Source organism: Harpia harpyja, chromosome 13, assembly GCF_026419915.1.
Source record: "Harpia harpyja isolate bHarHar1 chromosome 13, bHarHar1 primary haplotype, whole genome shotgun sequence".
NCBI classification, from domain to species: domain Eukaryota; kingdom Metazoa; phylum Chordata; class Aves; order Accipitriformes; family Accipitridae; genus Harpia; species Harpia harpyja.
The window spans coordinates 39,521,823-39,547,507 of record NC_068952.1 but is presented as its reverse complement, the minus strand read 5'-3'; the positions used below and the strand labels follow the sequence as shown (position 1 = coordinate 39,547,507).

The following is a 25,685-nucleotide window of genomic DNA, read 5'->3' as shown; positions in this document are numbered from 1 at the left end:
CGGGGACCCCAGCCGCAGCAGGCATTGCTTGCCGGTGCCAGCTCCCACCCCGTCCCAAGCCCTGAGCTGTGAAGGGACCGTGGGCACGGGGAGCACGGCTGTTCACCGGGGCACCACGCAGCACCATGCCCACACCAGCAGCACCAGCAATCAGCCTCTCGGGGTTTTGGTGGGAGGAAGAGGGAAGGGGGAGTGAGCCTTAAAAAGAAAAGCAGTACCCCACAGACCAGACATTCTTGGGTAATTAAAACCAAAAGGCAGTAAGTCAGAAAGTCCTGCGCGGCGCTGCCTGGTCTGTTTATTCTCTGCCTCACCGAGGGAAAGGCCAAGGCTTTGAAATGCTAGAGCAGTGCTTTCTGTCGGGGCCAGCTGTCTCCAGGGCCAGGTGACCCACTCAGCCCATCCACCACATCTCGGGGTGTCACCGGGCTCCGGAGCTTTGCAGGGCTGCGGCAGGAGCAAACCCCCAGCCTGCCCGTCGTGGGTCACGAGCCCTTGCAAGGCTTTTAGGGGAAAGCAGTGATGAAAAGCGAGGGGGATGCCCTCGTCTGGGGCCGTGCTCTCCAGCCCCAGCGATGCCTCGCAGCGGTGCAGAGATCAGGGCTGCAGGAACCGCCTGAGCCAGCCCCGGCTTTGAAGCCAGCCCCGTGGGCATTCCCCAGCCAGGAGCAACGCTGGAGCATCCCGGGGGTCTCGCAGGGTGCGTTCAGCCCACGCGCTGCCAGCTAGCAAAGTCTGCACCGGTACCCTGCACCCAAATTCTCGTTCCCACCTGCTGAGCCCAGGATCACCCCAGTGTCAAGCAGGGGTGGGAGAAGGCTTCACCCACGTCTCAGGCTGCAGATCGTCACAGGGAAGCAAGTGTCGTGACAGGCAACGACCCCGCGCTGGGGGGACAGCCCCCGGGGCTTTGTATCCTTCTCCAAACCAACAACGTCAGGTTTTGCCAGAATTTCCCTCCTGGTTTAAAACGTCCACGGGCAACGCCGGAACCGCTCACGCCCTTTTTGCGCCCGCGCAAATTGCTCTCATCACGTGCCGCATCCCCGCCAGCACCAGCCGACGGCTCCAAGGCAGCCGGGCGGCCCCGCGGCCCCGTGCTGCTGCCGGGGGACGAGCCCGTGCCCCCCGCTGCAGCCCCCCGTGCCTGGACCTCGCGCCAGCCTCTGCCTCTTCTGCAAGGGAGGCCGGCTATCTTATCGCCAGAAGTGAAACGCAAAGGACGAGGGAGCCGGGCGTTCCCTGGCACGGCCGCGGCGGTTTGTTCGTCTTACCTTGGTCGGGCAGGGTCGGGGCCGGCCTGGCAGCTGAGAGCGCGGCTGTGACCAGCACAGCCCAAAGGATGAGGCACCGCCAGGTAAACATCCCACTGCTGCGGCTACTGCTCGGCGACTGGGCTCCGCAACTCCCACTCCATGGGGACACCGGGCTGGCCCCGGGCGGGCGCGGGGGGGGTCTCCGCCGGGCCGTCAGCCCCTCCGAGCTGCGAAGGAGGAAAACAGAGTCAGGACAGGGTGAGGTGCATCCCCACATCCCACCATCTAGCCCCCTTTGTGCACGGCACAGCTCCGCGGGTGGGACGTGCTCGCCATCGCAGGCGATGCTCCTCGAGCAGCCCGGACGGCGAGATGTCCCTGGACCCGTGGTGGCAGGTCCCCGCGGACCCCTCCGCAGCCTGAAGCGACCCAGCGCTGACTGGCAGGGTTATGTTTTCCTGCATAAAAGCGCTGATGTGTCGAGAGTAAAACCGCTGGCGAAGCAGAATCGAATGCAGCAAAATTTCCCAGAACGGTGGGAGAAATTTTCAAATGCCAGTTAAAGGAAAGGATATTCCTGCTCTCCTCCTTTCCTCTTCCTGCGCTTAGGGTTGTGCCGAAAAGAGGAACTCCCATACAGATCAAAACGCCACAAAATTTTTGAAACAAAAAACCCTGTTGGCCCAAGCTGGGTCATCACGGTGTGGCAGCTCCCAGAAATTTCTTAGTTTTCTTTAACTTCCCTCAGATGAAAAATAATCTCAAAATCTTGACAAGTTCTGTGGGACAGGAGAGATGTTTCTGTTGGGCTCCAAAAGGCCACTTCTCCCCTGTGAGCACGCCTGCCGGCAAATGCCCTCCTGCCTCTCTCCCTTGTTTCCACAACATCTTCTGCCCCACACGCCCCAGGCAGTGCCAGGACCCAGCCCAGCACCCCTGGGTGCTCCAGGACCAGCAGCACCCCGCTCTGCTGCACCCAAGACTCGGCTGCGGCAAATCTCATGTATCCAGACCAAAATCTGATGTTGTCCACGTCATCGTGCACCCCCGGCAAAGCAGATCCTGCTGCAAACCCCAGCCCCTCCAACTCCTATAGGATCTATAGGGCATGCACACAGCCAGCCCTATGGAAACGCCTTCCCGGAGCCGAAGGGGTTAGCCGGCGCCTCGGCCCCGCTCCCACGTGCGGCAGATCTCTTTCCACCGACAGCTGTTTTCGGAGCGGCCGTTTGGGGAGAAATCCCCCGGCTTCCACAGCCAATACTGCAATTCACTCCAATACAGCAATTTGCTCTAGTCCCTGCCAGCTCTCACACCGGGCTCTCCAGCCCGCCCGTCCCCTCGGGTCCCCGACCCCTTTCCCTGCCAGGGGACCGCTCCATACGGGGAGGCGTCAGAGCCGGGTTCTGGCACAGGGAGACCCAGCAGAGCCCGATGCCGGCTCAGGGTACCCCAGGGATGTACCCTCCATGGCCCTCATCCCTCCTTCCCTCTGACCGTCCCTCCTTCCCGCCACGCTGGGAGCGCGGAGCTCTGCCAAAACACGTTCGAGGGGGACGCTGGAGCCAAAGCCCAAGCCCAGCCGCCCCTGGCCAACTGCTCCCAGCAGAGTGGATGCGAGCAAACCCCCGCGCTCCACCCCCGCGACACATCTGCAACTCCGCAGAAGCCTGGGATGGAGGTCCTGACACTGGCCGCCGTCAATTGTCCCACTGAGCTTTGCCGAAGAGCTCGCCGGTGAGATCCCTGCCCAGTTAATTGCACAACCCGAGCACGGCCGTGCTGCTCCGGCCAGGGTGCTGCTGGCAGCAGATGCTCCGGGAGAAGTGCAAGGACCAGGGTGTGGACAGGATGATACCATCGCCGAAACCCTCCTCTAGGCTCCGGCAGCCAGAGGCCAGAGCACCTCCCCGGGGCGCAGCCGTTCCTCCGTGCCCCGTAGCCCTTGCTGAGTATCCCGAGCTCACCCCGTTCCTTTCCCAACCGACTGACGCTCCCCGAAGCCCCGTGCCGAGCTGTTCCCAACCTGCCATGTGAACAAGCGCTTCCTTTTGCCATAAGGCACCCGTTTAAAGTATGTGCTGTTAAAAACAGTGAGTAATAATTGTAGTGAGTAATAAGTTGCTACTCATCTTCCCCACGCACTCGGTCCGTCGGAGGTCCGGACACCCTGGCCGCTGCCTCTCCTGTTCCAGCGAGGGAGCGAGACCTTTCGTTCCTGTTGCCTGAAGCACCGGCTTTTCCCTGCGGATGGGCTGAGCAGCCACCAGAGCCAGCCCCACAGGGCTCCTGTTTAACACCGCGTGCTGCCCGGGGAGCTCAGACCCCCTGAACAGCCTCTGCAGCCCAAGGAAACCCAGCCAGGGTGCGGGTCTGGGGGCTCTGGCTGCCTTCTCCCTGCCCCAACTGCTCCGGCTCTGGCTGGCGCAGGAGCATTTGGGACCCAAAGTATTGCCACAAGCAGTCAGGCAGGGAAAAGTGGCAGCCAGCAAACACCAGCGTTATCTCCAAGCGCCAGCGCTCCCAGGCGCCAGGCAGCGCGCTTTAAAATAGTTATTGAATGTTAACAATTTATCAGGGTTTGGAAGGGGGAGGTAGAATTCTTCGTGGAAAAAAAAAAAAAAAAAGTCTTCTGGTATTTCTGGAAATTATTTTCTGTCTCTAAGTGGTTTTGTTTATCGACAGCACATGCTCCCCGGAACATGCCCTAATGCGGAGCGTCTGCGTGGGCCTCCCGAGCCGGCCCCGCGCCGAGGGGAGGGAGGGATGGAGGGATGGAGGGAGGGGAGCGCAGCGCCTCCAGAAATGGCAGTTCCTGAAAAATGAGTCAGTGCTGGCTCGGCGCACAGCAAAGCCCTTCTCCAGATACACCTCAGAGCGAGCGCCTTCCAGCTGATTCAGGGGCTCGACAGCAGCATATTTCCGTGGCATACGGATCGCTCGGCAGCGAAGAACTGCCCCGCGTCTGGGAGAGTCGCTGGGAGGGAGAGAGAGGGAGGGAGGGAAGGACGCGTGCCAAGATCCAGAGGGAGTGCACGATGCTCGATGCTCGGCTCCCCGGGGCAGAAGGGGAGGTCGCAGCAGCTACGGCTTTGCTGAAAGGCAGACAGGTGTAGGGCAGGGACGCATCCTGCACACGGGGGTCAAACCAAGCATCCTGCCTGCTCCCCCCCAGCCAGGCTCAGCAGCACCCTAGGAAGTCCTGGTGTTCGGAGAGGAGTGGATGCTGGAGGGAAGAGCCAGCAAAGACCCTTCCCTCCTTCCCAGGGGAAAAGGGAGCCCCGGAGCCTGCCCCTGCCCCCCCGGGGCTCATCTGCGCCCACTCGGCAAGGAGGTGAGAAAGCGGGGGGGAGTGCTCCTACCTGTGCAAACAACGGCATGGCTCTTCTCCATGTTTATACAGCTTTTATATAAATCCCAACAGGAAACCGTTTGCTCGGGAGGACGGCAGCTCGAGCAGGGTGGGTCTCCGGCTCCTGCCGGGCACCGTCCCCGCTCCCCACGGCCCCGGCACACTGCAATTTGCTGCTCAGGGGTGGATTCAAACAACTAAAAATGGAAGCAGTAAGAGAGGAGCCAGGGCTAACTGCCCCTCAGAGACCTGCCTGCGAGGCTGCAATTACAACTGGCCATTACACCCACGGAGCTATTTCGGAGCGGTGACGGACACCCCTGTGCCCACCTGAGCACCCTCCCGGGGCACACGGTCCCCACACGCCCGCGTGTCGGGGAAGATGCTCTCATGCCGCCTTCATACACCCGTGCGTTCAGGAGAAGCAGCCTCTTGCAACCTGTCTCCCCTGTTGTCCTCGGGGACCCCGAGGGCTGCACTTTTGCCTCTCGCCTCTCCCACGCCCGTGAGTCACCAGGCTGAGCTGTCCCGGGGACACGGCACAAGATGGGACCTTCCACGCTTAGGCGGCAGCCTGAGCTGAACGTTTCTGAGCTGAGTGTAGCGGGGAAGCCCCTTCCAGTCCCACAGCTCATCCCCAGGAATGCATCCAAGGTGCCAAAAGCAGGAGCCGGTGCTGGAGCAGGGTGCCCGACTGGGGCACCCGTGGGGGTCGGAGCCCAGGCTCAGCCTGGGGTTTCCCGCGATGCTGTGCCGTCCCGCAGGGGAGCCCTGGATCTGATCTCCCCGGTCGGCTCGGTGGGACTGGGTGGCTCTGGAGCGGGGCAGCTTGGCCTCCGCTCACGCAGCCGCCGCCATCCCGTCGGAGCAGAGCTGGCCCGTGCAGCACCCACCACGTCAGAGCGTCCCGGAGGCAGGCGAGCGCCGGGGTGCCTTGGTGCCAGCAACCGGCGTGTAACACAGGAGGCAGAAAAACAACAGGGCAAGGCCAAATACAACAGGGAGAAGAGGCTGAGCTCGGCTCCCAGGTCTGCAAGGCTTCAGGAGAACCGTGGTGGGGGGCTGCACCCAGCTCAGGGCCACGCGTCCCTCGGGGTGGAGAGGTGGTGACTTCCAGAGGGAGACCTTGCCTGGCACAGATGCCCTCCAGCTCCAAAACATGGAAAGGAGACTCAATTTTTCTCTGAGGCTCAACACAAGCAGCCCTCCAGGCGCCCTTGGGTAAGAAGGGCACGCCAAAGGCAAAATTCGCGGGTGACACGGAGAAAAGCCTTTCTCTCGCCCAGCGCTCCTTGCCCCAGCCTGCGGCTCAGGTCAGGAACTAAGTATTTGCTGAAATAAAAAGCAAACACAACTGCAAATGTAACTATAGGGAAAAACTATAATGCTTAAAGCAGACGCATGCTTGGAAAAATAAATATCCAACTGTGCGGCACACATACTGCGTTAACCCTTCCCAGCCATACGTGCTGCAGCCTGCCGCAAGACCTTACAGCTACCAGGGTATCTCTAACCACTGAGTTCACTGCACGCTGTGGGCATCCAGTGGTGAGGGAGCTTGGCACGTGGGGCAGGAGAGATGGGGAAAGGCCCAGCCTCATCCACAGATGTCTGTAAAACCAGTTCAGTTTCAGAAGCATCCTCAAATTCAGGGATCCCTACCCGAGGGCTTGATTTTCAGACCTGCAGAGCATCCATTGATACCCGCGAATCTCCACCCAGCTGGTACCACCGACTGTTCTGGGAGGGGACTGGTCGAGGACAGGGACACTGGGACACAACCACAGCCTGCCATCACCTGGAAGAGGCAGAGGCCTGTTATCCAGCCTGCGAGAGGGCTGGATGAGGTCTTCACTACATTCAGCTCCTCCGAGGAAAGCTGGGAGGCTCCAGCAAACATATCCCCAACTGTTCGCCTTTGCCTTCGTGCCCAGAAGCAGAAGGTCCCCAATGGGGGAGAAAGCTGAATTGCTGGGATGGGATGAGCATCCGCAACCCAGCCCCAGTTGAGTGGCCCCTTCTAGCGGCCAGGGCAACAGAGGGAAACCAGCTGGGGCTGGGGGCAATACAGCTCCTAGGTCGGTTTACATTTTTAGGTAGATAAATAAACAGGGAGCTCCAGTTCACACCTCAAAGCAACCTGGGCTCCTTCCCAGCACGGCTGGGGCAGGCACCTCACGCGCAGCAAAGCCTGGAGCCAACGGATGCGCACACGGGCTGCTTTTGCAACGGTGCTGCTCCTGCCTTCGCCCCACCAGGGCAGGGACTATTTATTTTAATCCTCTCTGAGCAACACAACGAAAAGGCAACAGTGCATGCCAGCCACCACAGAGATTAAGGGAGGAAGCGCTCCTGTGTGGGGGAAAATGGCTGCTAGCCAGAGCAGGGGTCCGTGGGGTCCACGCTCCTGCAGCATCCCCAGGGCTAGGCAGGGTGGCTCCCCCCCCACGCCCCCGCATGCACACTCGCATCCAGCTGGTCAGCACCCAGAGATCTCCAGCCAGAGCAAATCACCGCCTCCGCCTGAACACAAATCCCAATTTCACTCTGGCTGGGACCCTGGCAGAGCAGCAGCCTCCGAGCCCGTCTGTTTTATTAACGCAAGCAGTTGGGCAAACCGCACTGTTAAGGTTTAAACATTGACGGGAAGGAAGCTGCACCAGCCAGCCGTGACACTCAAGACACGGGGCAGTAACTCAACAATCCGGGCAGAGAAGGGAATCGTGAGGCGGCTTCAGTGCTCCTCGGTGTAACCTGAACGTGGACACGCTCTGCTCCTTCCTTGCACAAGGCCAGCTGGCTGCGACCGCGGCTCACGGCCCCAACGGCCAAAATCACAAACGCCGCAACCGAAAACGCCCCCTGAAACCCACACCGGTGCCGAGGGCTGCGCACGTCGGCCCAGCAGATTAACTGGGTATCGCACGCGTAGTCGGCCGCCACGCCGCGCTCCCTGCGCGTTCGCCATGTACGAACGTGAGCGATTCCCAGAGACCCGCAAAGAGTTTGGATAAAGGAGGCTCTCGGAGCCCCCCACCTCCCCGCGGGCAGCTTGCACACACAAAGGGAAAACATAAACTCCAGGACCGCGTTATTCCGAGCACCTCTGTCCTCGGTGACCGCCGGAACGCCCCAGGATCCGAAATCTTCAACAAAACCAAACGCAGCTCCTTTTCCATCTCTTTCTGGAAGCCGCGAGGCTCCCGCTTGGGAACTTTTCGGGAATAAGGGACGAGGCGGCAACTCGGAAAACAGCCCCCAGCCGGGCCCCCCCCCCCCCAGCCGGGAGGGGTCTCGGGCCCCTGCCCACCCCGGGGCCGGGGCTGCGGGGAGGTTTCCAGCCTCGGCTCGGCCCGAAGGACGGGCTCGGCCCCGCCGCGTTTCAAAACTGCCGCCCGCCGAGCGGCTGCAAACCGGGGGCTGCAAACCGGGGCCCCCCGCCACAACCACACCGGACGGCCCCGGTATCCGCAAACCCCCAGCGCCCGCAAAGCAGAGGTCCCGTGTCGTCGTCCCCCCCCCCCCGCCGTCGAGCCACCCCGCCACCGGCGCACCGGGAGGGGGGGAGAAAAGGGGTGGGGGGGTCCGGCGGCGGCGGAGCCCCGCGGGACGGGGATGGCCCCCGGTCCCGGATCGGGGCCCCCGGTCCCGGATCGGGCCCCCCGCCGCCAGCCGCGCGGAGCACAAAGCGCTGCCCCACCGTCCCCCCCTTCCCCTCCGCGGGGCCGGTCCCGGTCCCCGGTCAGCCCCGGCCGGAGCGCGGCGGCGGTACTCACCGGAGCCCCGCGGGCGGCGGCGGCGCGGTGCCCGCCGCTCCCGGGAACAATGGAGGGGAGCCCCGGCCGGGGCGAGAGGCGCAGCCCCGCCGCCGCCGCGCTTACAGCGGCCGCCCCATGGCGGGGCCGGCCCCGAGGTGGCGGCGGGAGGCGCTCCCGGAGGCGCGACCGCCCCGACGGCCGCCGCTGCCGTTGCCGCTGCCCGCGCCTCCGCGTCCCCGCCGTGCGCCCGCCGCCGCCGGACTGAGCCGCTCCCGCACCGCCCCGCCGCCTCCTCCCGGCTCCTCCCCCGCCTGCCTTCCTCCCACCCTCCTCCTCCTCCTCCTCCTCCTCAGCGGCCTGATGGGGCTTGTAGTCACCCCCGGGCTGCGCTGCCGGCAGGCTCCCGCCAGTATGGGGTCCCGGGGGTCCCCGCGGGGTTCCGCGGGCGGTTGTCGCCCCGAAACCGGCCCAGGCTTGGGAGAAGCAGGCGCTCGCCCTGCCGCCCGCGGGATGCTCGCCTCCGCGCTCTCGCCCCGCTGCTCTCGGTCGCACCGGGGAAGCCTCGGTCACCGTGGTGCAGGCAGGGGCGAAGGGACGGCTGCACCCCACTGTTCTCCCCGCCCGGCATCCAGCCCAGAGGCGGCAGCACGCAGGCTGCAGGTGTGGGCAGAGCTTTGGGCAGCCTGGAGCCCCCAGCCCAGCTCTTCTGCAAAGCGAGGGCCCAGGGTACCCACTTTCTGTGAGCGGATATTCAAAGGGTCGCCAGACCCAAATCCTGCCCAGAAGCCATCCAGGAACCACTGCTGCTGCAGCCCCTGCCCTTCCCAGCTGGGTACATCGGGCAACCTATCACCGAGGTTTGGAGCAGGAACACAGCAGCTCTAACTCGGAGCACCCCAAAAACTCCCTACCTGCACAGGCAGCACATGCGCCTTCTGCTCAGTCTCAGTTGGGACTGTGCTGGGTCCCCGAGTCGAAGGGCAGAGTGGGATATTGCCACACCAGTGTAGCCAGCCTGTCTGCTGTACTCTCCGACATGGGAGCCCACCCCACAGAGCCCCAGTTTGTGCAGCTCAGACAAGCTCCCCCAAAAGCTGGACCGGCTCAGGGTGACACGGATGGTGCAGGGCAGTTCAGCCTCCGTGTGGGAAGCACTAGTACAGGAGCAGCCTCGAGTCAGACTCCAAGTCAGGGCATCCCAGAATGAAGATGTCTCTGGCTGGCAGTGAAAGACATGTGTGAGGCAATGTGTAAGTGATTAAGTTATAACAGGGAAGAGGACAGGCTGAATTAGCCCTGTCAATCACCAGAGCTATATTTGAACCAAATGCTGGGCATCCATCTTCAGGAGCAGCCTCTTGCCTGTTCAGGCAACTGTTCAGCTGGCCATGCCAAGACCCACTGAATATTTTCTTTCCAGGACGACAGATGTGTGAACAGGGAGAAGGGGGGAAGGTAACACACCTGCTGGGATGCTATTCTCCCAGCAAGCTGAGCATGGGGAGTGTTTCGATGACAGCAGGGCAGCAGAGCCAACCCCAGCCCCCCACAAGCACAACTCACCCCATGCACCTTTGGGGCGTCCCAGGCAGCCCCTCACCCCCACCCCTGCTTTCCCCTCCCCTCATCACCCAACAGCCGGGAGCCAGGCCGCTTTGTGCTGAAGGTGCCCTGCTAGCAAAGCTGCTGGGGGACCGGCTGGGGCACCCACACGAGCTGGGGGAGCTCCCCTGCACAGCAGCTCCTGGCCCTGCTCTCCTCCAGAGCGGCCATGCCTCCCGCTGAGCTTTTGTGCCAGGCTTGTCAATGTTGGCCCAGAAATGGACCTTACGGGATTGCACCATAACACCTCGCGATAGAAGGGGGACGGGCTTGTACCTCTGCTGCTGCTGTTCTTTGGGGTTGGTTTTCTGCTTGACTGCATCAACAGGATACCAGTTCTTGGGCCTTTATAAGTAAAGGTGTTTGCAAATGGCAGAAAATGGGGAAAACCATCTCCTGCTCCCAGGAGGTTTGAGGATTCAGCTGCATCCCTGGCCTCAGCATCGCATCGGGGCTCAGCGCAGGAGTGACCACGAGCTGTCACCATCTGGTGGCATAAACGGAGCATGAACAGGTCCTCCAGGATGGACGGGGAGATGAATGCTCCCCCAGAGCGGATGGGGGACTGCCGAGGGCCATGGCTGAGGCTGAGGAGCAACAGGGCCCCAAGGACCAAGCTGGAGCTCACTGCCTGCCTGTACTCGCAGGGGTGGGCAGAGGGCTGGGGGACTGTGCTTTGGCAGCAGCAGGCAGTACCAGGTCCTGCTGGCCCGTGCCCTTCTCCTGGACTGGGGGAGGTGGGGAGTGATGTGCTGGGCTCTTCCACACAGGCATTTGCACTGGTGATGCAATTTCGAGGCAACGCAGATGGTAATTTCACATGAACCTGGGCTTGTTTCAGTTTAGCTGCAGTTAATCAAGAACAGGATTAAGAAAAACTTAAAGTAGGTCTCAGTTACCACAACAGCTGAACAACTTACCGTGTGTCAGGCAAATCCCCACGACAGCCTGTGAGCACCAGCCAGTGGGGAGCATCATCAAAGGCGCAGGTTCCGCTCAGCCGGGGAGGTTTACCGTGCCGTCGGGTACTGCGCGGTGCTCAACTCTGTCGTGGAAATCAGAGCGCTTACCCAGGGCTTTGCACTGGTTTAGCAAATCCCATTTCAAACCCTATGGGCAGCTCGGTCCTGTGGGATCGCCCTGTCCAGGTCAGGACGAGGAAGCCGGAGGAGGCCATGCCACCGGGCTGGCGAGGGAAGGGGCACTGGGCTGTCCTGCTGCAGCTCCCCTGCTCCTTGGTCACACCACTGCCTCCTCCAAAGAGTGCTGCGGTTCCCTGGGCTGAGCCTGGGGGTTTTCCTGTATTGCCGATGGACATTTTTCCTAATGTGGGAGCAGCAGGTTCTCAATTAAAAAGTAATTCTTTCTGCCTGGCAGAGTGAACCAGCTGCTGCCGAAAGACAGGAGGTGGTAAGGCCCACAGCAGGCTGGCACGGACACCATGGGGAAGTGTCCCCTCTGTTGCAGGGGAAGGTCTGCATCGCAGCAGAGGGGTTCCTGGCCTTGGGATGGCCGGTGTGCAGCCGTGGTCCAGACCCTGCCTCCACATGCGGTCCTGCCCCGGGCTGGCGGCTGTGTCTCAGTCCTCCGCCTCCTTGAGAGAGTGGCAGAGAGGTGGCTGGGAAGGGGGAGGCGTGCTACAGAACTGCCTTGACACAGAAAAGAGCCAGAGAAGAAAGAGGCTTACAAGGCCAGGGCTTGCAGGGTTTTGTCTTGGCTGTGAAGGAACAAAGGTGTTTGGGGACCAGCTCCCTGGGGACTTTGCTCCCAGAGCCTGCAGCTTTCACAGCTTCCCTGCAAGCTCTCCTTCCTCCCACAGCATGGGATGGAGCGTGGGGCAGGGGATGTACCTGCTGGCCTGCATGCACCCTCGTACCCTGCCCACAGGGACGTACACCGTCCCATCTGCATCCCTGCACAGGGCCACACATACGTGTGCACACATATATTACCCTCCAGGCTCCATGTGTGCACATCCACGCACTCAGCACCGTCAGGTTGCCCACCTCCGCTCGCCAGCCCAAGGCCGTGGGGTGCCCTTCCTTTGCCGCCCACATCCACTCACCAGCTCCCAGCTGCAGCACCGAGAAGCAGGAAAACCCACCACAGGGTGAATCTACACCATCCCTGTGGTCGGGCATGGGAACAACAGCGGCGGTGATGGTGGGCACCGGCATAGCCCCTGGACTGGGGCTGGGACTGGGGGAGCAGCCCGTCCTCCCTTGCCCGCCCAGGCAGGTTTCCCCGCATCTCCACAGTGGTTCTAGTGGAAACCGGAGTGTGAAGAGGGGGCACAGAAAGGGCTGAGCTGGAGGAGGAGAGTCCCAGCACAATAGAGCAGCTCCCCCCTGACCTTGCGTTCCCAGTTAAAGATCTGCAGCTCTCCCCTCCTCCCCACTACAAAGGGGCTCTTTTCAGTCCCTAATTCTGCATTTAGAAAACAAAAGCAGATGCATCTAGTTTAGGTTTGGAGAGGGGGAGGCAAGAGCAAATGCTGAAGAACAAAGAGCTTTCCCTGACAGATCTGACTGACAAAGACTTTGTCAGCTCCGTCTCTCCCTGAAAAGGCCGGAGCACATCAGGGTGCGGGGCTCCTTGCAGGCAGCTGGCTGGCTTGTGGCTTCGAGCCCGTGTGAGAACGGCAGAGCGCACATGTGCGCGGGCGCTGCTCCCCGCGGGACGTGCACCAGCCCCGCCGTGGCGAGTGCCGAGCGCGCACAAGCGTGCACTCACGTTAACGGGTGTGCCGTGGGATGCAGCCCGACCCCGGGGTTCAGGCCGGACACCCCTGTCCCTTCCCGGACTCCCCGGCTGTGCCTGTGCCGCCCTCTTTCCTCATCCCCAAGGCACGACCGTTGCCTTTCCCCCGCTCTCCCCTCCCGGCTGAGCAGAAGGGTTTGCTCAGCGCTCTGCAGAGACTTCCAGGTGCATTATCCGACCTTGGCAAACAGCTTGCCGGAACGTTTGAGTCACGGAGAACAACTCAGCGTACTGCCCCAAGGCCAGCGGCTTGCCGGTCGGCAGCCGGGATGCATGGACATAGTTTGCCTGCGCCGCTTCAGAAAAGTCGAGCCCCTCTCGAGGGCCAGCAGCCGGCCAGGCCACCCTGCCACCGGCCGGCAGGACCCTGCAGGGAGCTCTCAAAACACCAGCTTTCCCAGGGAAACGCAACACATGAAAATCAGCAACACCAGGGATAATGCATCAGCTCCCGGGCATGATTTGGAAGCAAAGCGCTGCCTTTTACAGGAAGCCCCCTCTCTCGCCTCCCCAGTCCAGCTCAATAAAGCGTTATTAGTGGCTCTGGCTGCGGCTACAGGCGCTGCCGGCGCTCAGCTGGACTTCGGCTGCCCAGCCAGGCCGGGTCGGTGCCCGTGGCAGCATCGCTTGGCTGCTGGCTGCATGCAGCCCCGTCCCGGCCCACACCACGCCTGCCCGGGAACAGCATCTCTGGGATGCTGCTGTGCCGGGGTAAAAGCCTTGGCACGGGCAAAGCACTGGCGGCAGGGCCGCAGGCTGGCTCCCCAGCACTCTCCTTGCTCAGAGGTTTCTCTGCTATCAGCATCAACCCAAACTGGCTTTTTCCTTCCTTGGTTGCATCTCAACGGCACTGTAATATCCACCCATCTGCTGCTACTTGGCTGCTCTTCTGATGGCGATGAAGGGAAATGCATCCTTCAGAAGCCCCTGCCTGCTAAACTGCCCAAGCATCAACTCACTTGCAGAGGAGAGGACCAGCTCCAGGGCCAGAGATGCTCAGGACACCCACCGTCACACTGGGGTCTGCCCACAGACGCAGCATTTTAGAGACCAAGCAAGAGCAGTATCGAGCAAGCTTAGCCAGGGAGAGCAAAACACCAAAGCCATCCTGCCTTGCCTTCAAAGGGCCCGAACCCAGCTTTTTTTTGCCACTTCCCTGACATAAGTGCGGTATCTCATTTTAAAACACAGTTAATAAGAATACTCTGCCCCTGCCCACGATGTGCCCTCGCAGGGCAGAGCCAGGCCAGACAGGGCTGAGGGTCCTGGCCAGCCGGGTCCCCCACGGAGCCTCCCCCCAGCTCGGGCAGAGCAGCTCCTCCCGTCCTCCCAAACTGAGCTACTTCACAGCGACTGCTCATGGAGAAACCAGTGCCGGGAGCCAGGCAGGGTCCAGCCCCTCCAGCCAGGGCAGTGAGCTCTGCTACCCTGCAATTGTCAAATACCAAGGAGCTCATTAAGACATCACATGATATTTTATTGTCTGCAGACAACAATTGGGGCAGACAGTTGCACAGCGGTGTTTGCAGCCAGGCCAGCAGTTAGGCGCGTCCCCAGACTGGTGGCCCTCCAGGACAGGCTCCCACTGCCACCCCGGGCTCCCCCAGGGCTGTGTGGGGCAGGGGGAGAGGGGAGGTGGGGGCGAAGGATGCTCAGTGCTCTGCATCCCCTTGGGCACTCCTGGGACAAAGGTGCAGCCTTCCCCATGCTGCACTTCTGTTAGAGCCGCCAGGTGAAGGAGGTGAAGGACCAAACCATCCATCTGAGAAACCTGTCGCCCGAGAAAGATCTGCCGGGTTTGGTTCACGCAACCTGGGCTCATCACCGGGGAAGTGCCCTGAGCAGCTCTGGCAGGCAGTTCAGCCCCACAGTAACTCACTGTGGCAGATAATCCATCGCGGAGGGCCTGCAGCCTTGTCTCGCCATCAGCCCAAGGGGGAGGGTCTTTAATTTGCTTGGAGGCGAGCAGCATGCCCTCAGAAGCACGGCATGGATCACCCGTCCACGAGGACAATTATTCACTGCAGTGTATCTCCTGTACCAGGCGGGCTTGACTTCTGGCCCCCGATTGATTTGCAGAGGGAAATTAATTACGTTTGTTTGACATTGCCCCTCTTGCACTGAAGCTGAGCTGGTGTATGAATGTCACACTGTTCCAGCCAGGCTCTTTCGCAGGGCTGTGATGTTTAATAAGCTGTCCCAGGGGACATCCAGCACTTCCCATTAGCTGCACTGATGCTCTACTCATCCCGAGGCTGCTCAGGCTACAGGGAAGTGCCAGCACACCCAGGCAGGCTCAGAGACCTGCGGACAGAGCGGTTCGACCCTGGGTTCGCTCTCTGTGGGGGGGAAAAGGGACTGGTCTCTCTGGTGGGCCATGGCTGCTAAGCTGCCCTGGTGACTTGAAATCAAGATATGCTGATGCTGCCCAGGACAGCCGCTATCTCAAGAGCCGGGGCAGGGACAGGGCACTGCCCATCCCGTTGGCTCTCCACCCTGAGGAAGTCTCCTGCTACCCTTGGATCAGGCCCAGAAGATCTCCAGGGGTAGATAAAGGTGCTGAAGTTGATCACAATAATAACAGCAGGCTCCTCTGGCTGTTATCTGGCCTTAGCAGGAGGAGGAAGCTCCAGATAACAAATGCCTGTAATTTGCAGCATTTATAGTGATACAGGCAAAGAGCAAAAGACAAATCACTTGGGCAGATCTCCTCCAGCCCTCGAGGACACGTTCTTTTTATCGCACCCCTGCAGATCCCAGCCCGGGTGCCGGCCCATGGGGGCTGCTGCAGCCCCTCTCCTTGCTGGGAACTGGGGACACTGGGACAGGTCCCTCGAGCTGGTGGGACCAGTGCAAGTTTCCAGGGGCAGCAAACAGCCTGGGCTGCCACAGAGATCCGTTCGGCTGCAGGATTTTTTTCCCTGGGAAGGCTGCCGCTCTGGCTCTTGCACTCCCATGCAGGCTAGAGCCGAGGATGGTGCTGGCTGCTCTTCCTCCCCAGGGCCGGACTGGCGATGCGTTTTGCCTCCTTGCTGCTGCAAAGATTCTGCCACTAGGATAATCTGATAATAGCGTTTTCTGCACACTGTCATTTAGGAGCTCAATGGCAGCTCCTTTCATCAGGAGAAAGGCTGTAATTATGTGTCATTACCCATGGGCTATGATTTTTCTCCCACTACCTAGAGCTGTTTTTTTCTTTCAAGCAATGCTTGGATATTTATAGTGAAAAAAGCCACAGTCAGGAACAAAACAACCGGGATGAGGACTTTCCCCTGCAAGGGTATAAAATGAAAGCAATGCAAAGCAAACTCTAACAAGTTCAGAGCCTGGAAGGAAGGACCCAAGCAGCTGGGTCCTTGTGTTGTTTCCCAGGCTCTGATGAGTGAGGGATCCAGTGGATCCACTGCCTAGAGCTGCTCTCACATATACTGCTTTGCAAAGCTCAGCGTAAGGACAGGAGGCAGAGGGGCCAGCTGGGCAGGGAGGGAGGAAGGCCTGAACGGGATGGAGGGGGTGGTTGCGGCTGCACTGGTGGAAGTGCTCCATGGCATGGCCGCGCTGCCTCCCCATCCTCTTCCACCTCATCCAGGGCCTTGGATCCTCTGGATTTGGAAGCAAGGTGCTTGGTGCAGGGCTCTCCCCATTGCCAGATATAGGAAGAAGGAAGTTTTTTGGGAGTCTTTGCACCCTGAAGTATGGGGGACAGAGGGCAGGAGGAGCTCTGCACTGCCTGCAGCGGCAGCAGGGCATGGGATTCAGGCAGCAGCTCCTGCCCAGCTGATCTAGGGCCAGGACTTTGCTGCATCCAGGCAGCCTGGCAGCAACCAGGCTCCCGGGCTCTGCAGCCCCTTTCAGAGGAGCTTCCTGGGCACACCTGAGTATTTCGGTAGCCAATTTTCCCTGGGCTCCCAGCACAAGCTGCCGGTCCCCTTTAACACAGGGAGTTTTCTCCCAGTTCGCAGGCTGCTTCCTGTCTAGACAGCCCCGGAGAAGCCGCTGTATTTATAGACCAGGGCAGAAAGCTGTGCCCGCTTGCTTTGCCAAACCCACATGAGCCTGATGCTGCTGGTGAGGCCGGACGAAGATGCCTCCCACACTCTGGAAACAGGAGGAGGAGGAAGGCAAAGCAAACCACAGACAGACCCTAAACTCTCTAACCCCCTCCAGATTGCAAACAGCTCCTCTCGCCTTCCCATCCGGGACCGCTGGGCTCCTGTTGCCCTTTCCCCGCTTCTGCAAACAGCCAAGCTTCTCCATCCCTCCCTGGAGGAGCATCACTCCCAAAGAAGAGCCAGTGTTCCCGCTGGGCTGACGCACACTCTGCCCAGAGCATCTTCCCCAAGCACTGCCGGAGCATGCCTGTCCTCCCCCACCACGGCTGCCCCTTCTCCGGGACCAAGCCCCCGTCAAGCTGCCCTACACCGCACACCTCCCAGGTCACAGAATCCCGCTGCTCCTGCAGCAGCTCTGCACCTTCCCTGGCTGCAGCCTGGCCCCGCGCAGGAGCCTGTGGGTTGGAAGCGCTCCTTTGGGTTCATGGGTGCTGGAAACCTCCACAGACACCTGAGGGTTGTGGCTGGGGCCAAAGGCACTCTTCTAGGGGTGCCTCCAGCAAGGAGAAAGACTCTGTCCCTGCTCACTGAAGAGCATTAAGCTAGAAGGAGCCCCTGGTGATTATGTTTATTTTTTTCCAGCTTGTTTCTTTTACCACCTGCTTTCAAAACCCTTCCTGCCTTGCTCACCCTGCCCTGAGCAAGCCCATCCTCTGGAACAGCCCGTCCTCCCCACCACCTTCTCCAGGTCCTTGGAGACCTGCCCAGACCCACCACCACCACCGCCTGGAGAGCCACTGGGCAGGGCTGCAGCACGTGTCCACGCAGCCGAGGTTTGCTCTCAGCCAAGGGGAAGGATGGTCCTCACGCCAGCCCTGAGAGGGGTCCCTGAGCCCCCGCTGCCTCTCCCACAGCAGGGACCTGCCATCCCCCGGCCAGCGAGGGACGAGCCCGGCTGCCCCTGGATCCCACAGCTCCCGAGTTGGCTGCAGCCGCGACTTGTCATCCCTGGGTTTCCTGCGGGCAGGGCGGGCAGTAAGGAGGCTGGGGCTGCCATATCACATTTCCCATCACACAGGAATGTAAACTCAGGAGCAGGGTTAACCCCTTGGGAGGGGTGGCAGAAGATGCACGCCTGCTCCCGCATCCCCGAGACACAGCTCCAGCCCCCGGTGTCCCTGCCCTTGCCTGCAGCATCCCTGGCAGTCCCCAGGTAGGCAGGGGAATGGCTTAGCATGGTACCTCCACCTAGAGATGAAGTGGTCACCAAGCCTCCCCAGGGCCTTATCCTGATCAGCAGCTTATGAAAGCACCTGCAGTGCTGGGGTAGCCAAGTGGTATATATAGAGAGAGAGCAAGAGCTCCACAGGGGCATAAATGCTTCTTAAATTAGACTCTTATTGATTAATTCCTTTGGGCTTAATCTGCAGGGGTAGGAAGTATCCTCTGGTATGCTCACCCACCAATATTTGACTTTAAAATATTTATCCTTCTCTTTGCTGATGGGCTGTGATTTCCAAGAAGGCTTTAAAGCCTGTTTTAACTGTTCGGTGCTAAAGGACACAGCACAGCCTGGCTCAGAAGATGGCCCTCGCAGAGGTTTCTGGCTGGCTCACAGGGAGCTGTTGCAGAGCGGTTTGGTGCCCAAAGGGTGGGAGCTCCCATCCCTGCTGCTGAACACTGAGAAGGTGACACTGGGGGGACCTGGCCAGACGGGCTGCAGAGATGCGATGTGTAAAGCCCCTCCAGTTTGCCCTGCCTCTGTGCTGGCAGTAGTAGGGGCTCCGTGCGAGAGGAATTAGAGGAACAGAAGCCGAACCGGGTTTCCCGGAAGCTTCCCTGTGATGGATTTATAGGCACAGTGCCCTTTTTACAGGAGTTCACGCTGAAAACAAGCTGCAGATGCTCTCCTTGGGGTCTCCAGCAACGAGCCCAGATTTACTGCTGCCGTCTCGCAGCGAGCACTGGACGGCAGCTGTGCTCCAGGCCAGGGGGTCGGTGGCTGCGCCCGCCGTTCCCAGTGCTGCAGCTACTGGGGACGGCTTTGCAGAGCTGAGCTCCAGCTGATCGCACCGCCCGGGGCAGCTCCCCGTGTCTGTCCTCCTCAGCAGCCGTGTCCCCATGCTGGGAGTGTGACCGCTGCAGCCGCTGCCGCCGGGTCCAGGCACCGTCATGGAGCACAAGGGTCTCTCTGTGCAGAGCCGAGCCCTGTGCCCGTCCCAGGGGCAGAGGTTTTTCCCTGTTGTTCCTGAGAGACCTCGAGGTCAGGCGTTTGCAGGGAGAGCGTGCCGGGCGGCTGCAGGGTCGGATTTGGTACGTTGAGGGGGGCCCTTCGCCTGGGGGTGTCTGTCTGCTCCCATCAGAGGACCCGGGTCTGCCATGCAGACTGCAAACATCACCAAGTCCTGGGGCTGCGCTTTCCCTTACCCACCAGGGAATTACCGCAGGGCTCCACGCCTAACCTGGCGCTGGGAAATCTCAGCTTGAGCATTAAACTGAGACTCGCAAGACCCTGCTTCTGACCAGCCCTTACCCCCAGCAAACCATCCCTCCGTCTGTGGCTCTGCCCAGCTTGAAGCACTGGTTCCACCGCCCCAGCGCACTGCAGGGCTCTGACGACCGAGCAGCCACGGTGGCACAGCTCTGCCCGAATTCCCCAGGGAATTCGGTGGCTCTGGGAGCTCGTGGTCAAGCCATCGGCTTGCGTAGCAGCATGCACTGGTGGAAGAGAGAGCAGGGCAAGCCCGACCGGGGAGGGAGCCCTGCATGGTCCCGCCTGGCCGGCCAGCGCTTTCCTGGGTAGTTTGGGCAGAGGACAAAATGCAGGCTCTGTGCGGGGCTGCACGTGGGGGAGGCAGGTGATGCTCCAGCCTCTCAAAATGCAAACCGCCCTCGTCACAGCAGCCTGAGTGACGTGAGGGGCGACCCCGTTGCTGCGGGGTGTCAGCCCGGCTGCTGACCCGCTGCGGCCTCGTCTCCAGCAGCTTTGCGTGCCGGGCTGCGGCACCGCAGCTCTTCAGAAACGGTGACCCCTGGCTATGCCCTGTTCAGTAACAAAGGCAAATTCATGCTGAATAATCATGCAAATCACTAGCCCGAGAGCCTGGAGGGGTGCCCGCGTGAGGGGCTCGCTCCGGTTGACAGAGTCGCTGGGCAAAACAATCCCTACCCTCTAGCTGGGCAATTCCCAGCCTGGACAATCATCTCCCTGTTTGTGTGTTGTAACAACCTGCCGATGCCAAGTGGCCCAAACCTTCCTGTGGATGCACCCCCGGCCCTCCTGGCCGCAGCTCTTCAGGATGCCACCACCTCGGGTGACAGGGCACGTGGGGACAGCTGCTAGCAAGCCCTGTTCCCACGGCTGCCCGTCCTGCCTGGGGGCTTTTCTTCTCCAGAGTCACCCATTCCACGGCTCGCTCGCCCGGCTGCAGGGCTGCCTAGCCACCGGTGCCCCAAGATGCCCTGGCACAGCTGCAGAGGGGCCAAAATGTGGAGCAGACGCTGGGAACAGTGGTGACAGCCAAACCCTGTCCCCGTGTCCCTGCGCTCCCATGGCAGCCAGAGGTGCAGCCGCCCGGGGTTGCAGCATCGCCTGCGGTGCGCTGGGTCCTGCTGGACCCATGCGAGCTCTGCAGCCCTCCTTGCCCGGCTCCGTCCCTCCTCGGCCATGGGGGCTCACCCTGTGCCCAGCCGCGGGGTTTCGGGTGGTCCTGGGGACCGGGAGCTCCGCTAGCACTGTGTGTGCATGAACCCCAATGCTTGGAAGCTCTTCCCTGAAACGCCTGCGAACAAGCTTCATCCCAAACCGGTACTTCCCGTGCTCCAGCCATGCGGCGAGCAGCTGCAGCCCCGGGCAGGAGGAAATACTGAGCCACTGGCAACTCTCAGAAATTCCCCAGATGTGCTGTTTTGTCCTGTGGTGACCGGCGTAGCGCGGCACAAGCGGAGGCGGGGGAGAAGCCACTGAAAGTGTCCCCTGAGCACGTTGAGCACTGGGGCAGGGCTTGCAAAGTCTCCTGCCTGCCCTGTCATAGCTCCATCACTGTCCGGCAGGCTACAAAGCTGGATAAGGAAGAAAAGACCCCGAGGCTGGGGCTGGGAGCATCCTGCCTGCCCTGCCTGCCCTGCCTGTGTGCGGAGCTGACAGCGGGCTGGGTAAACTAAGGAGATTAGCGCTGGGATTGGAGCTGGTGTGAAAAATGACTCCCGTTTTGAATGGATAAAGCTGCTTTTCTCTCCTGTGCGCCGGGACCGCAGAAGCAGATTCAAAGTTTAATCCCTTCCGCCTGATCCTTCTCGTTAGACATAATGTAATTAACGGGACGGCGAGGAGCTGCAAAGCTGTTTGTGCTCCAGGGTCACGTCGGAGAACAACAGGGCACCAACTGCCGCTGGGGCAGGGCGGCCAGCGGAGGAATTTGGGGGACTTGGCACACACGGAGCCTCCGCGCGGAGGGCACGTGGCACGGGAGGCAGCGGCCACGGCAGCGCCTGCCAAGGGCTGCAGGAGCTAAATGAGGAGCTGACCCCCCTCATTAAGAGGAGGACGTGGGGCTGCCCCACAGAGCCCCCGCACACTGTGAGCCGGGGCAGGCAGCCGGTGCAGGCAGCCGTGGCAGCCGCAGGAGCTGCCTGCATCCCTGCCTGCACCCAGCCCGCCGCGGTCCTGCCGTGCTCCCGTGCTCGGAGGGCTGCGGCAGTGCTGGGTCCATCGGCGTGTGTCTGGGTCCATGCCAGCAGCCACCGTGCCCACCCGAGGTATGGATAGCTGGGGACCGGAGGGTCTCTGGCATCCCATGGTGCAGAAGACGCTCCCCCCACCCTGGGCAGAGGGACCCTGGAGATGCCAGCTGGGAGAAAGAGCCACCTGCGAGCCCAAAGGCATTGCCCCCCGAGCCCCCGGCACACCGTCCCGCCGCTGCATCTTGGCAGACGGCCGCTGGGCTGGACCGTCAAACCCGCCTGGGGCTGGGCTGGGGGTCCCGGCACCGAGGGCCCCTCGGGGGGACGGACTGCCCTCTTCCCCCCCTCAACAAAGCAAGGGGGAAAGCTCTGGACTCGGCAGGGAGCCCCCAGCCCCCCCGGGCTGCCCCCATCGCACCGGCCCCTCCCCACCTGTCACCCGCCGACTCCGCAGCCCCGCTGGAATAAAAGGGCCCATTTATTTGAGGCGTGCTAAATAACTCGGCGCGGCCCCGCTGGCCCGGCTGAAGATACCCCTGGCTGTCCTCGGGAATGCTCCCGGGGTGCCAGCTCCAAAGGCAGCTGTGGTGGGCCTTAGATCTTTATGGCCAGTAAAGGGGTCCGTGGCTAATTTATGCCCCTCCTATAATTTACAGCCTCTTTACAGCTGCTGTAAAATGACCTATAAATCACGGGCAACATCATAGGCCAGAGACAAAGCCCCAGCATCGTCACCTGCCAGCTGGCCCCGAGCAGGGGGTGGTGGCTGCCTGGGGACAGAGAGGGGCCGAGCCCGCGGCAGGTACATTCACGCTGCAGCCAGGCACTGGGAGCACTGGTCAGGGTTTATATAGCTGCAACCCGCTGAGCTTGGCGAGAGCGGGGGTGCCCGGAGGCGTTGCAAGATGGACAGCCCAAGGTCTTGTCCGTCTGCACTGTGGCATCGCGCAGGGACACGCGGTGCCTCCGGATGCTGCAGCCGCATCCCACGTGGTGCTGGCCGTGGGCTTCCCAGCTGGGGCTCCCGGGGTGGCCCAGGGTGCAGGGCAGTGGGTTTGATTCCTTGGCTGCAAAGGTGAGGCCGTTTGTCCCCTCGTCTGTGCAGCTCAGGCAGCAGTGTGGGGTCGTGGCAAGCACGATGCTCCTCGATTTCCAGCCCCAAGGAGCGTGGGTCCGGCCCCCGCAGCCCGGCACTGCACGGCAAGTGGAGCACCACAGCCAAAAACCAGCGCTCGTCCCACCCTGCCCTCTCGAACAGCCATGATGCACGGGACCCAGGCTGCGGCACTCGTTAGCACAGCTCCTCGTTTGCCCAGATGCTCTGCTGGCTGGGGGCCAGCGGCTCCCTGTCCGCCCATCGCTGCCTCCACCGGCCAGGGGAGCCCGTTCGGGACGGGGGCCACCGCTGACCGTCCCCGGGGCAAGGACGGCAGATGCGGCGCGGAGGGTCACTCGGGTCCTCGTGGGGTCCGGGGGTGGGACCGAAGGGAAACTCGGTGGCTTCGCACGGAGGTGCTTGCGGAGGCTTTTGCTCCCAGTGCGCTGCAGAAAGGGCTGACTCAAATGACGGTGGGGAGGAAGCAAAAACCCCCAAAGCCACGGCATCCGAACTGGCAGGAGGTGGTTTACGCTTGGGCCTGAGCAAAGGCTCTGAACTCCGCTCTGCCTCTTCCCACAGCGGCAGCAGCCCGTGTTGGCTTTGGCAGGGCCGGGGGTTTCTGTTGCGCAAATCCCCGGAGAGGACGGGGCTCAGCTGGCGGGGGTGTCGCGTTCCCGGCACAGTGGCTGCCTTTGTGCCCAGGTGTAAGGGCAGAGCAGGTGCTGCCGGGACACCCCCCGTCCTGGCATTCAGCATTTGCTAACGCTAAACGTTCCCGGGGCCGGTGCTGTGCAAGCCCAGTCCGCCCATGGCTTTGGGGTGCTGCGGCACCGGGGCGGCCGTGCCCCTTGGGGGGGGATCCCGTTGGATGCAGCAGGGAGGGAAGCTGGGACGGGGGGTTACCCGCAGCTCTGCCCCTCGCCGGGGCAGGTGCTGCAAAGCCGGACTCGGCCGCTCCCCCCCGCGCCATCTCCGGTGTTTATTTAAACTTCCTCCAACCCCTACGTACGCTCCTATTTTTGCCAGGCGATGGGTCTGTGACCCTGGAGTGCAGCCACCGGGCTGGGTCTGTGTCCTCGGCTTGCACCTATGCCCCATTCCTAAAAAACGGGCTTGGCGCTGGTCCTCCTCCTTGCCTGGGCTTTAAATAGCAATCCCGCTCAGCTGTGTTTCTGTATATATATATATATGTAGATATTTATATGCACCAATTACAAACTACAACAGCGTTGAAGGAAAACACAGGTGGTATTTTTAGGTGAAAAACGTCCTAAAGGGACAATGGCCCAAGTTTACATCTGGTGTGACAAGCCTGGAGGCACCTGGCTGCTGCCCAGGGGGGTTCGACCCCAGGTTGTGTAAAGAAGCCGAGGATGGAGGGTCCTCCCAGGCCTGGGGAGAGCAGGGAGCAGCGGTGTTGGTGGCTGGAGGGACAGTCGGAGTGTCCAACGTGGGACCGGCCCCTCTGACCCCTGCCCACCTCTCCTGTCAGGCCACGCAGGCACCGCGCGGCCGTCTGAGCTTCCAGGGCTTGATGAAGGCTCCTGCTGCAACGCCATTACCGGGGGCGTTCGGGAGAAATAACGCCATTACCGAGCTGCAGCGTGCGTGCTTTGCCGGCCGGGGAGTAGGTAGACCGGGAATAGCACTGCCAATAGCACTGCCACCGAGGGGGTGGCAAAGACCCCAAATGCAACCCCCTGTGCTGCAGGCAGGGTCCCCTGCTGCGCCCGGCGCTATGCGGGCGATGGAGCGGGCTCAGGCTCCGCGGAGATGTCCTGCCTGGCGCAGGCACCCGGCTGCTCCCGGCCCAGCTGGTGCATGCCTCGCACCGAAGCCGGCGGCGGCTCTGGCAGCAACGCCGAAACCAGCGGTGGCGGGAAGAGGGGAGCGGTTTTGCTCTCAATTGCAAGACCACGGAAATATTAGATGGGCAGGAGGGGACTGCCCGGGGACGTGTCCTGCTCTCTCCAGCTGCAGCAGACTGCGGTTGCATCTGGAGCGCAGGGCAAGTCCGGGCGCCGCGACACCCCGCTGCACCCTCGCAGCAGCACGGCGGGAGGCGGTGGGGAAGAGCGGTCTGGGGCCGGGGCTGCTGGGGTGAAGATGCTGGTAGGCATCTGGGGCTGGGCTATGGAGCACATTTCTGAAATGTTTTAGGTTATTCTGGTTAAAAAACAACAAACCAGAAAGTGAAATTTTATCTGCAAGAGAGAATGTGAGGTTTCAGTAAAAAAATCTGCAGATTTTCTGTTCTGCTTTGTTTTGACAAAAAGGCCAGCTCTGTGTGAAAACATCTCGGTGCCTTCTCACTGCTGCCGTACCTGCAGCAGACTCCTCGTCCTGCTGTGCCGGGAGCCACCGGCGCATAGCTGGCCAACTGGATCACCCTGGACCCTGCTGCCCTGGACCCTTGGCTCGGCTCGGATGCCCCACGACCCCCCCTTTCCCCCCCGGCTTGGCTGGGCTGAGCCGCTGAGCCCGTGTCACTGCTTCCCCCGGCACGGCACGGCAATTATCTTTTGGTTACTGTGGCTTTGCACAAACACTTGCACGGGGAGGCACGGTGGCTCTGAAGTGGCCACCGATGGTTTTGGTGGCTCACGCAGCCCTCGGCCCTGCGCGGTGCCTGGGTGGGGGCTGCGGCCCCCAAAAGCAAGTGGCGTGGGGGTGTGGGTCTGTCCGGGAGGGCACTCGCTGCTGCTCCTTGTGCGTTGCAGCCTGGAAATGGCTTTCACAGCCCATCCGTTAGCAAGATTTATCGAAGGCTGCGCACACACGGCTCCTGCTGCCGGGAAGGTCTCGGCGGAGCCGGGGCATGGGCCGGAGGCTGCTGCCGGCAGCCACGAGGTGAGGACCTGTGTGGAGGCTGCAGGCTGAGGAAGAGCTGATTGATGAGCAGGATAATTTTTCAGCATCTTACATTTCATTTCACTGGGTTAGCAGATGCTCAGCCTCACTTTCCCCGGTGTTTCTCTGTAGGAACAACCTGCCACCCTTCAGCCATGCCATGCTCATCTCAGGCAGAGGTAACAGCCCCTGGTCTCCTCTAGATTTTTTTTTCTAAATCTGGGTGCTTTGCCTTTTCCCTCTTCAGGACAAAGGCTCCAGTGGTGCCAAGCC

The 25,685-nt window shown here is 61.4% G+C and overlaps 1 protein-coding gene across 6 annotated transcripts in view; it reads right to left on the bottom strand.

Moving 5' to 3' along the window:
* Window positions 1-8,626, bottom strand: part of FGFR1 (fibroblast growth factor receptor 1) — a 31,354-nt gene extending 22,728 nt beyond the window's left edge. For all 6 annotated transcript variants that reach the window (XM_052805979.1, XM_052805980.1, XM_052805981.1 and 3 more), the window contains exons 1-2: window positions 8,385-8,626; window positions 1,275-1,483 (exon numbers count right to left, since the gene is read on the bottom strand). In XM_052805979.1, coding sequence (XP_052661939.1) covers window positions 1,275-1,365 — 91 coding nt within the window. In that variant the 5' untranslated portion in view covers window positions 1,366-1,483; window positions 8,385-8,626. The remainder of the gene's footprint in view (window positions 1-1,274; window positions 1,484-8,384) is intronic.
* Between the last annotated feature and the right edge of the window lie 17,059 nt (window positions 8,627-25,685).